We start from the raw sequence: 16,753 nt of genomic DNA, 5'->3' as shown, positions 1-16,753 counted from the left end.
CTTAGAAGAGTATCTCAGGTGCCCCAGGCTTTCCTCTCTGGACTGGAGCAATTCCTAGGATAGAAGCACTCACTCCAGGATTCCATGCTCTAGCACATGTTTTTCCCTCCTGTCCACACCCACACAATCTAAGCCCTACTTGTCCTTTAAGATTTCTGAGAGAAATCTATACAAGCAAATAAACAGATGGGCAAAGGTGTTTATTCAAAAGTAGTCCTATTGTATATCATTATAATGTATGGCAGTAAAAAAAAAAAAAACTGGTAACAACCTAAATGTTCAAAAAATATGGGAAAGGTTTAATAATGCTTTGCCCTATTTACAGTGTACCACACTTGGGTGGTGGTTGTTTCGTTTTGTTTTCTGGATTGCCATCAACCAGTCTTGACCAGACAACTGTAAATCCGTGCTTTTCAACTGAAGTACCACGGACTGCGGTGACTCCTTACCAGGGCTCCCTCACTGACAGGTCAAATTTTCTTTTGCTACAATTATGATTCACAACAGTAACAGAGTTTCCCTGCAAACAGAGCTAGGCTGCACATAGTTTCTGTGAGCTACAGGCACAACTTGATGCACAGGAAGAGACAAAAAAGGTGTACGTTTTTGCCAGACCTGGGAGCACCATGCCTTCTGAGGACCCAAGAGATTCTCAGGGAGGAGAGCCAGTTCCACGAAAACATGCCACCATGCTGATGTGTGATCAGTGTAACAGTGTAATTCTTCAACTCCTGACTTCATGAGCATGCTACCAAAATTTCTGGCACACAAAAGAATGCCATTCTATCTGTTAGGGTTATGTGGTAACAGGTAAACCCCCAAATTCCAGTTTTCTTTCTCACCTACATAACTGTTCCAGTGAAGCTGGGCCTAGTTTGCAGGTGGTTTTCCTCTACTCAGTGATTCAGTAACTCAGGCTCCTTCCGACCCCCTAAAGCCTCAGCATCTAGCAAATGGGAAGAAAAAAATGTGGTAAAGTCACCTCTTTTTTTTTTAATTTAATTTTTTTCAGCATAACAGTATTCCTTGTTTTTGCACCACACCCAGTGCTCCATGCAATCCGTGCCCTCTCCAATACCCACCACGTGATTCCCCCAACCTCCCACCCCCCGCCGCTTCAAACCCCTCAGATTGTTTTTCAGAGTCCATAGTCTCTCATGTAAAGTCACCTCTTAACTAATTTCATCTGCAAGTGACACACATCACGGCCAGTTCCATTCAGCAGGTGACTAATCAGAGTACCACTTGAGTGCAACAGGTGCTGGGATCCCAATTCCTGGCTGAGCAGCCACAGCCAGCTGACGGGAAGAACACATTTCTAGTGAACAGGCCGCCCTCTGGGCTCTAACTACAAACCTCAAAAAGTTAAGAACCACCAAGTGACAGGTTTTGTTTCCACGCGGAGAAGAGGAACAACTCCCATTGCTGCCTCAGTAGTGGAACAATGCCCTCTGCCCCTAGCATTTAGTATACTAGAACATACCATAGACCTGGTGGAGAGCTTCAACATTGCCTTCTGTTCACTCCAGGGACCACACTGAGTCAGGCCCCTGTTCCCATTCCTTGGATGGCTGTTAATCTAAAAAATAAAACTGCCAGTTATTTTACCAGCAAATATGGGTTTATTTGGGCACAGCAGAGAATTACAAACTGGGACAAGCAAACGTAGACAAGTCAGAAGAACAAAGGAGGACTGTTCTTTTATAAAGGAAATTGGAAGTTCACCGGCACTGTTACAAACATCAAGTCCATTCAAGTAAACTAGGAATGTGAAGGGTAGTGGCTTTTCATTGGCTGGGTTGTGACAGTCTCTCATTGGCTGGATTGTGCTAGAAAGCCTTCCTCCCTCCCTCCTGAATAGTAAAGTAGTATCCACCTGCAATGTCCCTCTCTTCCTGTTGGGTCTGCCTTTAATGAGTGCTAGGGCATGAGAGCTCCCCCTGCTGGCTTCCTGACTCCATTTTAAACAAGATTTTCTTTGATTTTCACAGGGCCATTCTGTCTTTTCCATTCTGCGCAGCTCCCCTTCCTGCTGCTACTCTACCATCCTGGCTGAGCAGCTCTGGCTCAGGCACTGCTGCCTGATCCCGTTGGTTGTCACTAGGGAAACTGAGGTGGCTTCACTGTATGCATATGGTTTACAAGGCCTATCTACTTTCTCAAGAAAGAACTGTCTGGGGCACCTGGGTGACTCATCCGGTTGGTTGTGCATCTGCCTTCAGCTCAGGTCATGATCACAGGGTCCTGTGATACAGCCCTGCTTCGGGCTTCTGACTCAGGGGGTAGCCTGCTTCTCCCTCTCCCTCTGCTCCTCACCCCCCACCCCTGCCGCTTGTGTGCACGTTCTCTCTCTCTCTCCCCATCAAATAAATAAACAAAATATTTAGAAAGAAAAAAAAGGAAGAACTGCCTGGCACAACATCTTCTAGAGGGAGAATATAAGCGTGGCAGACACTTGGGACTTTATGGACCTTCCAGTACAAAAACATAAGAAGCTTCACAAAGACAGAGATAATGGCCATCCTACTGACCATTTTCACCACTGCATTCTCAGCACTTCACAGGGTTTCAGAAACGCGGTTCCCTCCATCTTTGGAGCCAAAGCTACTAGGAACTGGAAGGCCTCAGCTTCTGGCACCAGCAACCAGAAGAAGAGAGTAGAGAAGCTACAGTGTAGATGAATAGGGGTTAAAAAAAAAAAGAATGAGTAAATGAATAAGCATGTTCTTGATAAATAATGACAGAAAATAGTAAAAAGAAAAAAAAAGAAAGAGAGAAGGAAGGAAGAAAAGGAAGGAAGGAAAATAAAGTATTATGAAACAAAAATAGAACACATAATTCTATAATCAGTGTGATCACAATTTAGAAATCTCACATCAAAAGCAAAAAAAAAATTTTTTTTTTACTTATTTTTGATAATTTTCCGTGCTTCCTATCCCTTCACTAAATTACTACCACCCAACCCACCAAGTGGATTTAACAGCACTGTCACAATGGCTACCCTTTTCCAGTTCAGGCTGATGGCTGACAACTCTTCAAGGAAAAGTGGATGTGCTCCACTGGGGTAGAGAAGGCTTCGGAGTTCTTTCTTCGTGCATCTGGAGCTTTTTCTTTGCCACCCACTTCTTTGGTGAACAAGTTTTATGTTTGGGGAGAAATAGGAGAGAGAGCCTGGATCCAGATCCATTGCCTTTTTCCTGAATTTACTTTAGGGACCAAATTTGAGAATTTGGGTTCAATTTTTTTAAGTCCCCCTCCCTTCCTGCAAATCCCCAACTTAGAAATATGTGTGTGTGTGTTTCTCCATTCTTGACTAAAACTTGGGGTCTGGGAAAAAGAAAGTATATGGCAAAATTTTGAAGAACTCCCCCCTGAACAGTCCCCACCAGGGTTGCAGGAACCCAGTGTGAGTGAGAATTGAAATTCAAATTGGGTTTTCCTAGCAAGAGCCAAGAATAGTCACATGGTAGCACTTGGAGGATTCCCCGAGTCTGTTCATTCCTTTAGGATCACTCACTCCACTCCTCCCAGGACCTCCCCTGGGAACAAAGGAAAACCCAGGACTTGGGAGTGGGCCCTTTTCCACCAACAGCTGCTAGTAGTTTGCATTTAACCCTAAACAGCAGTTAAAAGAAATGGGGGTAGGAAGGAAACACTGTGCATCCACTAGAAACCCTTAGGTTTTCTCTAAACTTCTTCCAGAAACTTCTTAAAAAGGGCTCCGAGAACCAAACAGGCCGATTGCAGGACAAAAAGGAGGCTAGAAACCTTGGTCTTAACGATGTTACCTACAACTGAAGCTCAACTATACACCACGTGAAGCCATACACACTGAGGGGTCAATCCCTTGTCCAACAAGGGGCCTGTGTGGGAGCCGACAAGCCAACAGCACCCTCCATCCCCCACTCTGCAGGGCAGGTGCCAAGCAGGGAACCGGCTTCTCCGCCAGATGTGGGCTGCCACGGGCACAGGCCAAGGAGACCCTCCGGACTGCAGTCCTGGGCCTAATCTGCAAATACAACGCCTTGGCTGTCGTTTGGGCTCCACGTGTCCCTCCCTCCCTGCGGAACCATCTAGAAACTAATTCCTAGACCTGTAGGTTACCGAAGAGCCGCCTACATGTGGTTCTGGGCCAGCGCACCCCACCCGCAGAACGGCTGGATTCTTTGATTTCCTCGCGCGCTCACTCTAAAACCAAACCCGAGAGGAAGGGCACGGCCCAGGGTGGGGATGCCCTGAACTATCCAAGAGCCCTGGAGTAGGAAAACACGTTCACAAGAACGCTCTCAGGCGAGGTGAGAGCGGGCGGAGTCCGGGGCGCTGCGGCACCGCCGGGAGGGCGTGTGCCTGCGCCGGGTTGGGGTGGGGGGGGGGTAACAGGAAGAGGAGGGTGGGGTGAAGGGGTGGGGTGAGCGCGCCCGGGACACCGGCCCAGGCTCCTCCTGCCTCCCCCTCCCCCTGCCAACCCCCGCCCCTTACTAAGGCTCCCAGAGCGCCGCGTACCGCTCACTGGCCGCGCGTCCCAGCCAGCCAATCGTCCCTGTGCGCCTCCGGCCAAGGTGAGTTCCGCCCGCCGCTCCCGGGCCGCCCCCAGCCCGGACCTGGCGCCTGGGGAAGCCCCCAGTCGGCTGTCGGGGCTCGCGCGGTGTTCCGGGCGCCGGCGGCTGCTAGCTGTCCACTTCTCAGCGCCCTGGGCCACACCCCGGCGAAGCGGGCAGCGCCCCTGCCCCGATCCTCACGGAATGGAGGAGGGGCGCTCTTCCTTTATTCCCGGTCCGCGGTGTGGGCGCCCCGGGGCCTCTGACCTCTCCTCCCTTTCCGTTGCTCCTTACTGCCACTTTTCCTACTTTTCCACCAGTCTCCCGAGTTATCCGAAATCCCGCTTCTCGCCCCTTCCCGGCTGACATGTTTCTCTGTGGGCTCGAGCTGCAGGCTGACCTCTGGCCAGATGTGTGTGGTCTCCTCCTCTGAGATACACGGACCGAGCTGGACAGGTTGGCAGCTTCCTAAAGGGCACTGCTCAGTCCCTCGCCCAGATGCTGCAGGTTGGGCTTCCTGTTGTTTGTGTGTAGGTCTATTTGTTTTCGTAACAAAGCTTGGCTAGCCGGCGGTGGCGGAGAGGAGAATATAGGAAGGGATTTCCCTACTGAAAGGATTCCCTTCTTGCAATCCTCATTAAACAAGTGGAACTATAAAGAAGGGAAGAGCGGCCTTGATGAAAGACCTTCCAGCCCAGATTAATCTGGCCCGGTGCATGAGCAGAGATAAACTTGCCCTTGGTACCGGGTCACAACTTGAGCTTAGCCAAAGGAATGCGGCTTCCTCCAGCCCTGGACACTGCTAACTGTCCATTTAGACTACCTGATTGAAACCGAGACTCTGCAAAGGTGGGTGGTTGGGGCTGGTGAGGAAAGCTAAGGAAAGCCGAGCAGCTACAAGCTAGGCAGAGCAGAGCCCTAGGCCAGACCCTGAAATACATCAAGTCCACCTCCCCTTCCCTCTCAAGGGGAGCTGGGAGCATCATGCAGGGCCTGGTGAGCACAAAGGGCTCCCAGATTCTCCTAGAGCAGGCCCGTGACTCAGCTGTGAGACCATGCGGGTGTGGCCGCAGTGGTTCCAGATAGTCTGTGCAGATGGTTCGGACAGAAGACTTCCCGAAGAAGGGGAACTGTGCCATCTCAGAGGGCATTTTCCAAGAGGAAGTGAGTCACACCAGGACTGGCCAGCTATCTGAAGGAGAGGTTTCTGGACTGAACTGTGGGTGAGGGCAGCAACTGGATTGGCAAGGCCAAGGTGAGACGCACCCCTGTTGGGTGATTGGCCGGCATGCCTGCTGGCAGGCTGCCCCAGCTTTACTTGTGAGGTAGCTCTTCCCGTTAAGATGTTTTTAGCAGCGGCTGTAGGTTTCCACCCCCCAGCTCTGCAGCTTGAGTTTCAGACTGCTGCAGTGGCTCTTTATACCCTGCACTTCAGGGGAGACCAGGCTCATGGAAAACACCCAGACAGTGATCTTTGCCTCCAACATGTTCCAGCAGATTGCAAAAGATAATACCAGAGGCTGAGGCAGAAATGAGTTCATATAACTCATGGGAAATTTCTTCATCAGCCCGGCCCCCACAGATTCCTAACCTGTTTCTATTTCTTGTCTCTCCTGGATGGCATATATGCCTTCCTTGACAGCCAGAAGCTACTTTCTTCATCGTGGTCCTTGACCCATTTGAAGTTTATTATTTCAGTTCTTCACGTTTTCTTGAGGATATCCTGGCCATAAAGTATGCTGATTTTTAGATGGTGCTCTGCCCTGGCTTTTTTTGCAAACAGTATAGGATGGGCCCTTTTCCTCCCGAGTCTGGCCTTTGACCAGTATCTCAAGCAGCCGCCCCAGTGAAGTCAGCCCTTGGGCCTGGTGGAGCTAAGACTGGGTGCCTCCCTGCTTTCCAATGAGAGTTCCAAAAATGTGGCTTTTTTAGAGCACTGCCCACTTGGTATGCCCTTGGATAAAGCCCAATAGTTCAAAGTTGAGGAAAACAATGGAATCTTTTCAGGGTTTTGATGTGTAAGTTAGCACTCTGAGTGCTGGGAAAGCTGGAATGAAGGCTTAGCATCTTTCTTAAGCTTTTCATTTTCCTGAAGACTCAACAATTTAGGAATCTCATATCAAAAACAAAAAGAATGAATTTGCTTATTTTTTAACAATTTTCAGCACTTCCTACCCCTTCACTAAATAACTACCATTCAACCCACCAATGGGTTTAACAGCACTGTCACAATGGCTACCCTTTGCCAGTTCAGGCTGATGTCTGACAGATCTTCCAGGAAAGGTGAACATGCTCCACTGGGGTAGAGAGGGCTTCTGAGTTCTTCTTGCATCTGGAGCTTTTTCTTCACTGCCCACGTTTTTGATGAGCAAGTTTTATGTTTGAGGAGAGGCAGGAGAGAGAGCCTGGATCCAGATCCGTTGCCTCAACTCATTTTTTCTGAATTCTTTTTAGGGATCAAATTCAAAAATACCTTCTGTGTTCAATTAAAAAAAAAAAAAAAAGAAAGAAAGAAAGAAAGAAAAAGGTTTCTTTTCTTTTCTTTTCAAAATCTCCAAAGCAGAAGGAAGGAAACCTCAAACACATTTTTAAATAACAGATGTTTGTTTTGACACACACCCTGCCAATTATTTTCTGGGTGGGCTGTAAAAAAACTAGAGTATGGACAAGACACAGAAGAGCAAAGTAAATCAGCCCTCTTGCTCTTTAGAAGCGTCCTTTTTGAAATTACGGTCTGGATCTGGGCATGGGTCCAGAGCAAACATTTGGGATCACTCAGGAATAGACACTTTTCTAAGGAGGCCTCCTGCTCCCTGCTACTCCCAGGAGAACCGAAATGTACATTATTGTCACTCATTCTTACCACTCCATTGAGCAGGCTGTGGGAGGGCAGGCTGCTTAAGGAACCCACAATCTAGTGGGGAAAGAATCAGAAATACAATTAGCTAGAATTCAGAATATATTTTTAAACAGTATGCCATTAGCTGGTGAACTCCCCAAAGGCAAGCACCAGAGAGAGAGAGAGAGAGAAAGTGCGTGTGTGTGTGTGTGTGTGTGTGTGTGTGTATATGTGTGAATGTGCACACCAGCCTAACGTCAGGGACGTGCACAGCAGGTGCTCAGTGTAGGAGGACCAGAAATGGAAAATGTAATTCCCACCACTGTGACTAAATTTGTGGAGTTCAGGGTTCTTTTCTGTAGAGAGAACTGCACAGAGAAAAACTAGAGTTCTGAGCCTCCATTGTAAAGACCTCTTACCCAGGCAAACAGGTAGGGAGGACACACAGACATCAGAATAAAATGACTCAATAAAAAAATGCAAGAACGATGAGGTAGTTACAGCCTGTGGAGTGCACAGTGTGAACCAAAACACAAGAAAACAGCAGGAGTGAGAAGAGAAAGAGAAGTCATGTTCAGGGTCTGGCCAGACCTGTTTAGCAGGACACGTTTTTTTTTTTTCCCTGCGCTCACGGAATGTGCTTTTGTCTGTACCCTACTATTCCCATTCACAGGCAGCCCCTGTGGGCCGCTTCCCCACTTCACCCCAGCTTCACATCCTTCTGCCGAGCTCTGAACTACAAGGGTTTCAGTGCAAACCCGGGTGGTCACACCTGCACTTCAGGTCCTGCCAAGGGGCTTGTCTGATTGATTCATTCATTCATTTTGCAAACGCTTATCTTGCAGTTCATAGAACAGAATAATTCACAGTTCTTCCCCTGGAGGATCTTAAATCTGAGAGGGAGATAGACAGGTGAAAAATTAAATGGTTTGAGTGTTTCAGGTGCAAAGCTAGGTTGTCCTGGGTACGCAGGATGCTGCCCCCTCTTGGCCCCAGTGAAAATGGAACGGAGTGTGTTGTGTGTTTGGGGAGATGGAAGCGCCAGATTCAGGTCCCTGAACTTGCTCCTCTAGTACCAATGGTCAGCCCTGCAGCCTGCCCCACCCAAGACAGGAGAGCTACTGACTCAGTGGGGCAGCAGCTGCATTGGGGAAGAAGAGCTCCGTGACTCATCCACTAGCTAAGAGAACAGTTCTAATCACAACTTTTGCCCCTTTTCCTTCATCTTACTTGAAAACCAATGCTCTGGCTCCGCCTTCAAAACAATAATTTGCTCGTAGCCCTGCTCATTACTCTCTGGGCACTGGTTCCTGATGAGACCGTGGGCATCTCCTCTGCTTATCAAAGCCATTCACCTCCATGAACTCAGATTCCTGGCTAGTCAGTGTTCTGCATTCTTATTTCAAAGGTCTACCTGACAAATAGGGAGTCGGCTGGCTGCTGTTCTTACGGCCCATTTGTTAAATAAAACAGCGATGGGGAGGGGAAGATGGGGAACACGTGGCTTCAGAGAAGAAAGCTTCCTAATGAATGTGGACAAGTAGGAGTGGGGACTGGAGTCATCTGAGACCTGAGCGTTCACTCGAGTTAGACTGGCCTCACTCTCTCAAAGAAGATATTCAAGGGTCGCCAAGATTTCCTGCTTAAAACTTATATTCCTTAGAAGTTCCTAAATTAGCCTGTTCTCCCATTATAGGGGTCCTTACTATGCCATGTCCCCTTTCTTCTCTGGCTTTGCAGTGCACCTTCCCTTTGCTCTGTGCAGAAGGTGAGTTGGGTGTCTGGTGACCAGTACCAATTTCGGCACCTTTGGGAATCGGTTATGAAGAACCCTGCTTCTCTGAGCTTAGACACATAGGGTTTTTTTTTTTTAATACCTCTGGTCACTGACTCTTTTCCTGAGTTATTTCAGACCTGGAGTGGGATCCCACATCTTCCCTCCCCTGACTCGTTCAGCTCAGTTCTCTTAAATTGCTCAACTTCCAGAACAATCCAGGCAAGGGCAACTCCATCTAAGCTCTGTGGGTTGCCATTGACAACCACTGGGGCTGTGTACGAGAGGAGGAAAGGGGTGTGGTTCCCCTGGAATTCATCTCACAGTGGACCTTGAAGCATTAATTTGCTGATCTTTCCAAGAGAACTGCCTTTTGGATGAATCACGCCAGAGTCTGGCGTGTAGCATTCCGTAGAGTAGCACATTCTTTAGCGTGCTGGTTCCTGCACTTTTCTGGGGATTAAAGGGGTAGAATTTACAATTCAGAAGTATAATTGCTCAGTCCCCATGGTCACCAACTAGCTCTGCCTTCTCCTCTGTAAAAGATAGCATTTAGAAATCTGTGTTGAACACAGATCCGTCAGCAGCAGGAACCAGACCGAAATCATGTTTCTGGTTTCTTTGGGCACTCCAACCAGGAAAGGTGCCAACCTCTCCATCAATCTGTGCTCAAAACCTGTTCTTGTGCCGTGGGGTTTGGGGGGGCTTACTTATTTCTCTTTAAGATTTTACTTATTTGATAGAATGAGAGAGAGAGCACAAGTGAGTGACGGCGGGGGAAGCCGCAGAGGGAGAGGGAGAAGCAGACTCCCTGCTCAGCCGGGAGTCCAATGTGGGGGCTCAATCCTAGGACCCCGGGATCATGACCTGAGCTGAAGGCAGACACTTAACTGCTTAACCAACTGAGCCACCCAGGCTCCCCTTTGGGGGCTTTTTGTTTTGTTGTTGTTTGTTTTTGGAGTGGTATGCTTCAGTCTCCATTCAGGTTCACCTGTTTCTGTCCACTAGTGTGATCTTAAGTGATGTTGGCCAAAACTACTCTGTTCTGACAAAACATTCCTTCCAATGAAGCCAAAATCCACTGAGTTTGTATTAAGCACCAGGCACCAGGTCTTGATGTGGCATATGCCCCCAGATCATTGTACCTGAACAGAATGATCTGACATGTTTCCTTTCCCTTCTTTTAAACACTTTCCAATGGAAAGGTTTTGCTCTCCCACTGTGCCCCAGAATCAGAGTGGTTCTTCTGTGCTTCCTGCCAAAAACTAGGTCCCCGAAGGAGTTGGGAATATACTGTTACTTGTTCCTTTTCAAGAAACTAGACAATGAGCTTTGAGTAGCTTTGAAAACCTGCATTTTACTACCAGAGATGCAAGCAATGTGTTGCAATCAATAACAAGTTCAGACCTTTAGTAAAGAATACACGCCCAGGAAACAAAATTTATTTGTAATCAGATTTGTATTTTTCTTTTTCTTTTTTTTTTTTTTTAAGACAGAGAGAGAGCACATGCATGGTGTTGGGGGTGGGGGGTGGTGCACTGCAGAGGGAGAGGGAGAGAGAATGTCAAGAAGACTCTGCACGGGGGCACCTGGGTGGTTCATTCGGTTAAGCATCTGCCTTTGGCTCAGGTCATGATCCCAACATACTGGGATCAAATCCTGCATTGAGCTTCCTGCTCAGTGGGGAGTCTGCTCCTCCCTCTCCCTCTGCTGCTCCCCCAGCTTATGCTCTTTCTCCCTCTTTCTCTCTCTCAAATAAATAAATAAAATCTTTAAATTAAATATAATGAAGACTCCACACTGAGCAGGGCTTGATCTCATGACCCTGAGATCACAACCTGAGCCAAAACCAAGAGTCAGACACTCAGCCACCTGTGCCACCCAGGTGCCTTTTTAGCAGATTTCTAAACCTAGACTTAAACTGAATCAGGTTACCTAGTTAAGCTTGGAGTATTAACCAGGCTTGACTGTGTGGGTTGTTGGTATTCAGACATATCTAAGAGTCAGTCCCATGTACCAGTGGCAAGAGAAAAGATGAAACCTCTGCTCTTTCAGTAGATGATTTGTCGGTTAAAAATAGGAATACTGACCTTGCTTTTCCAAATGATTAGTTTGTATTCTTCATTAGGTAATTGATGCAGACTTAGTGGGCAACTAGACAAATTCCTCATTTAGAGCACCAATACCTGAGGGGCCCATTTCCATCAACAGGAGGCCCAACACCTGAGGTGAATGGGGCCTTAGATTCATTGAATGTTAGAGCCAGAAAGGGTCACATGGATGACCTAATCATTTCCCTTCCAGTTACCCACAGAAGACTGGCAATACATGTGTCTTAAAAGCTCATGTAAACTCGTTCTTTACATCTTTTAAAAGGTTTCAACAGACCTCACCAAAATGCCGTCTCAAATGGAACATGCCATGGAAACCATGATGTTCACGTTTCACAAGTTTGCTGGTGATAAAGGCTACTTAACAAAGGAGGACCTGCGAGTACTCATGGAAAAGGAGTTCCCTGGATTTTTGGAAGTAAGTCCTGAAAGGCCCAGAAAGAACCAGGCATGAACACCAGGACTTCTAGTCTTGGTTGCTGTTCCTTCCACTTTCCATCCCTTCCCTGTGGAGGCCCCTAGTAGAAAAGTGTCTTTGCTCCTTTGCTTATTAAACATTATTGAGTGCCTACGGTTTGTAAGATGTCATAGGGGAAGCAGAAGGTAGAGAAGACACACTCCCTACCCTCAAGGAGCTTACAGTATGAAGGTGAATTAAGGCTGCACACACAGAACCACAAGATGTCCATTGAGACAGAGACAGAGAAAAAAGGCCTCTCACCAGAGAGGCATCAAGCAGGAAGTGGCCACCTCAGATCATAAACCTGGCATTGGAGATCCCACATTCTGGTCACATCCACTCTGAGCAATTCATGTCTCTTCTTAGATCCCTTCAGATAAAGGCTTTTTAAAAATAAGTGTCCTGTTCTAATCTAGAAAGGAATGGTGTCAAGCATCTGCTGAATGAGAGCCAAGTGTGACTCAGAAATCACTGCTTTCTGCACTGAAAATGCTCTGAGAACACAGCTTGAGTCCCACAGACAGAGGGGCCCATCAGGACTAGGAGAGGACTGTGCCATCAGCTCAGACACCTCACTCAGGACATTAGGCCACAAGGCATAGTTGTCCTTTTACATCGTAGCCCCTCAAGACGTGGCTGTGGTGTTTAACCGAAGGGGAAACATTGCTTGACAAAGTACTAGCATGAAATGCAAGCCCCTTTCTCCCTGCCACTCCTGTGGTCATTTGATAGGATCGTTACTGGGGCGCCTGGGTGGCTCCGTCAGTTAAGCGGCTGCCTTTGGCTCAGGTCATGATGCCAGGGTCCTGGGATCAAGCTCCATGTTAAGCCCCATGTTGTGCTCTCTACTCAGTGGCAGCCTGCTTCTCCCTCTACCTCTGCCTCCCCCTCTCTCTCTGTCAAATAAATAAGTAAAATCTAAAAAAAAAAAAGAGGAAAGGATCGTTACTGTGCTTAGGGTAGAAAACTGCATTAGCTTGGGGTAGAAAACTGTGCTTGGGGTAGAAAACTGCATTAGCCTCTAACAGGTGAAGGGAGCTGATGGTAAAGTGCTGAGTCCTGCGTCTTGTCGTCACCCTGGTGGTGAGCACATGAGTCGAGCCCCTGCCTCCTGAACCTGTAAACATGGGGTTTTACAGTACGCTCTGATTCACATGTTATCCACGCCAGTTAAGTAAGTGGATACCCAGAGCCTGACAGCGGGCTCACAGCCACACGGGCCACGATGCTAGCCCAGAAGACTGCAGAATATGCCGCTGCTCTGCTTTCACAGCCCCAGACAATGAATTAGATCTGGCTTTGTCCTCACACTAGCCAGGTGGCATTGGCTTCCGGGCCTCAGTGCCGGCCCCATACATGAGAGGGCTGGACACAATCACCTCCACACTTCCGCTCTCGGGAATCCTCCCAGGCAAGCATAAAATGCAGGGGCATGTGTTCCTTGTAAGCCTGCCCATCACACAAAGGCATTCTCCGCGTACTAACCCCTTGTTAATTGCGCTGTTGCATAAAATGAGAAGTGAGGATGATGATCATGTGAGACCCGGACTCTCCACCTGAAGGCTTGGTGGCATAAGAAACGTAAAGGGCGTACAGACTCCGGAGTACAGAACGTGGCCGTGCCATTTATTCCAGGCACAGATCCTAATTCTGGACACACCCACACTTGCTGCACTGACGGAGCATTTTGTTTCTAAAGTTGAAGTCTGTGTCATCCAAATTTCACTCCTGACCGCAGCCAGGAAGCTGGGGGTGAGGCCAGAATTAACTGAAACCCACCAGAAGCGGAGGCAGCCACACAGAGTGAGTAGAAGGTGACAGCTTAGGGTGGAGTTTACAGTCCTCAAGTGGGAAATGTTGCTGCTCTAGCATAGGGGGTTTCTGGGTGCAGTGTGGAAATATCCACCACTCCTGAGACACTGCGTATGAGTTTCCTCACTCATATGCATAATCCGTGGAATTGCAGAGACTTCCCCTGAACACCTTTACGCCTCCAGAGGGCCTCATTTCCCTCACTGGTTGATGGTCTGGCCCCTGGAGGAGCAGCCACACTACCACGTCTAACCATCCTCACCATCCTCACGAGGAAAAGGAGAGATCTGAAACTTACTGCCTAAATTATCTTACGAGATCTTTTCTTAAGGAGCTTCCTTTTTCAAGGATTTGACCACACTGTCAGAAACAAACACTTGTTAAGAGGATGTAGGCTGGGGCACCTGGATGGGTCAGTTGTTAAGCATCTGCCTTCAGCTCAACTCATGATCCCAGGGTCCTGGGGTCAAGACCCGTGTCCGGCTCCCTGCTTGGAGGGAAGCCTGCTTCTCCCTCTCCCATTCCCCCTACTTGTGTTCCCTATCTCACTGTGTCTCTCTCTGTCAAATAAATAAATGAAATCTTAAAAAAAAAAAAAAAATTGTGAAGAGAATGTAGGCTGACACGATGCAAAAAAAAAATGGGAACTTTAGGGTGATTCTCAGGCAGAATCCTGTGATCTTGAAAATTGTGGAATTGGCTGAGCTAGAAGGAGAGCAGATCAGAAGGTCATGCCAAGTTCACAGCAGTATATGCAGTGGACTGAGAATTAGGAGGCCTGGTCTAGCTTCTCTGACATGAATCTCCTCTTCCTAGAAATAGGCAATTCCTAATATCTCTATAGTTCTATGAAAAGATACCATGAAAATTTCTTTCCTAGCTTATGAATTGAATATGAATTTACTGAAATGCTCCCTTAAGGCAGAAAAATACATTTAGGTGACCTCCAAAAATCACTTACAACCTAAAACAAGAGTTCAGATAATTGGAAGATTATATTAATTAATGGTTGTCAGCAGAGCAAATCAGAGAAGCTTGGCACAGTAACCACTGACCAATATTTCTTGCCTTTGTTCTTTTTTTCAGAATCAGAAAGACCCTCTGGCCGTGGACAAAATAATGAAGGACCTCGACCAGTGCCGAGATGGCAAAGTGGGCTTCCAGAGCTTCTTCTCGCTAATCGCAGGGCTCACCATTGCATGCAATGACTATTTTGTAGTACACATGAAGCAGAAGGGAAAGAAATAGGCGATACTGAGCACCACTCCTGCCCAATGAGAGTTCTCCCAAAGGGTCTCTTAAGGAATCTGTCCCACAGCTTCCCCCTGTATAAAGGATTCCATTTGCAGTTGGGGACACTCAGAAAATGTACAAATAAAATCCAACCCCCATTTGAGAAGCAGATAAAGAAAAGTCAGATAAGCTTTTGATTTTTATATTGTTTGCATCCTCTTGCCCTCAATAAACAAATTCCTTTTTTTAGTTCCTCACTTGAGATGGAATGGTTGTTCCTTCTTCAGAAATGCTTAGTCCCTGCTTCATTCCTGAAGAGCCTGCATGTCCTTGGGCAGCCTGCTTACTGCAGAGCGGGCAAAGTGGGAAAGCTCTCTCAGTTCAGCCTGGGGTCTGACTTCTCTGACTGATCTGCCCTTGGAGCCGTGTCTAGCTGAAGGACCAAAACTTCAAGGATTAAGAGAAGGCACTTCCAGAATATATCCTAATTTTATCAGTAATGAGCACTGTCTTGTCTAGTTAAGTCAGAGCCTTTCCAACAAGCACTTTGAATGTCTGAGATGTCAGAGTCCAATTTTCATTGTGGAGTTTCAGTAGTCTTGGGTAAAAATAGGCCTATAAGACAACCGATCAAAAAACAGAGTCTGGTGTGATGCTTCAGTAACAACAACACACTAACATACGTTGAGTTGTCATGAGATGTGTCCTGATTAGATTGTGATGGCAGGAAACAGGCCAGCACAACTTACAGAATGGGGTAGTCTTTTCTGTTGAAAATGAAGTGCTGGTACCAATGTCTCAAAAAAGCAGCCAAATGTTTCTCCCAGCCCTGTCTGTCTACTGCAGGCTCCAGCATATGTGCATTGTGTGCTATAGGCTTACTGATAACAATGCCCTGTTTTTATGGAGAGACGATGTATGAATTGGTATATGAAATTGTTCCAGTTAAATAGGTTGGTGAAGATGGAAACATTTGTTCTAACGACTGGACACTTCAACAAAATTCTGGGGAAAAGCTTAGTATAAGGTCATCCATCCTCACAAGGAAAAATATGCAAAAGAGAATAGGATAGTCCAAAACTAGCTTTGGGAAAAGGAAATCTGTAATTAAATCAAAGACACAATTCTACCATTTTATTTTGTCTCAACCGAGAAATGAGCAAGGTAAGATAACACAGCTTTGCAGCGATGGGATTAGATCAGGTTTACAAAGAGGGATTTATTACAAGATATTAAATAGAGGGAGGGTTGGCTAACTGTAGAAACTGAGCCCAGGAATGTCATGTCACAGAACTGGGTCACTAAGAGGCCTGGACTGGGAAGCCCTTGCTACAGCGGGCAGCTCTAGAACCACGCCGCCCAGATACCCGTTTTGCTGCCTCTTCCCACACAGGACTTGGCTCCCACCTGAGACTCAAGGAAGTATATCTAATGAGCAGAACTGCAATCCCATCAGAGCCCTAACTTCCAGGGAGCCTGGGAAGTAAGAGTTTCACATGTTCCAACCTCTGCACATTAGGAGTTGACCCATCCACCATGTCTGCAACAGTGATGATTCTTTAAAAAAAAAAGGGGGGGGGGGGGCTCCTGGGTGGCTCAGTGGGTTAAGCCTCTGCCTTCGGCTCAGGTCATGATCTCAGGGTCCTGGGATCAAGTCCCCTATCGGGCTTTCTGCTCAGTAGGGAGCCTGCTTCCTCCTCTCTCTCTCTCTATCTCTCTGCCTGCCTCTCTGCCTACTTGTGATCTCATTCTGTCAAATAAATAAATAAAATCTTTAAAAAAAAGAAAAATCTCAGTATTAAAAAAAAAAGATTTTATTGATTTTTTAAAGAGAGAGAGAGTGCATGTGCATGAGCAGGGAGGCGGGGCAGAGGGGAAAGCTGGCTCCCCACCCAGGACCCAGGGATCATCACCTGAGCCAAAGGCAGACACTGCACCGACTGAGCCACCCAGGTATCCCAACCACAGTGATGATTCTTAATTCTA

General features: G+C 47.3%; 1 protein-coding gene and 1 long non-coding RNA gene across 3 annotated transcripts; one reads left to right on the top strand and one right to left on the bottom strand.

Moving 5' to 3' along the window:
- Positions 1-156: 156 nt before the first annotated feature.
- On the bottom strand, positions 157-5,120 carry LOC116858684. Of its 2 annotated transcripts, none has more exons than XR_004380986.1 (3): positions 4,602-5,120; positions 1,484-1,579; positions 157-946 (listed from the first exon to the last, which is right to left on the bottom strand). It is a non-coding gene; the product is annotated as an uncharacterized LOC116858684 (long non-coding RNA). The 2 variants fall into 2 exon arrangements; XR_004380985.1 differs by having other exon boundaries at positions 4,939-5,120.
- On the top strand, positions 4,458-15,029 carry S100A10 (S100 calcium binding protein A10). Its single transcript, XM_032843529.1, has 3 exons — positions 4,458-4,559; positions 11,528-11,680; positions 14,621-15,029. Exons 2-3 carry the CDS (start codon positions 11,549-11,551, stop codon positions 14,780-14,782), a joined length of 294 nt encoding a protein of 97 aa, XP_032699420.1. The 5' UTR covers positions 4,458-4,559; positions 11,528-11,548; the 3' UTR covers positions 14,783-15,029.
- The last annotated feature ends 1,724 nt before the right edge of the window (positions 15,030-16,753 follow it).

Source organism: Lontra canadensis, unplaced genomic scaffold (genome assembly GCF_010015895.1).
Source record: "Lontra canadensis isolate GAN:19392208 unplaced genomic scaffold, GSC_riverotter_1.0 scaffold142, whole genome shotgun sequence".
NCBI classification, from domain to species: domain Eukaryota; kingdom Metazoa; phylum Chordata; class Mammalia; order Carnivora; family Mustelidae; genus Lontra; species Lontra canadensis.
The sequence above is the reverse complement of the archived record's forward strand: the minus strand, read 5'-3'. Positions and strand labels throughout refer to the sequence as shown.

Bases quoted from the DNA above. Each gene is read 5' to 3' on its own strand.
- S100A10 (XM_032843529.1), top strand. From the start codon at position 11,549: ATGCCGTCTCAAATGGAACATGCCATGGAAACCATGATGTTCACGTTT. The intron at 11,681-14,620 runs GTAAGTCCTGAA...TCTTTTTTTCAG, and splicing joins AGTTCCCTGGATTTTTGGAA to AATCAGAAAGACCCTCTGGC.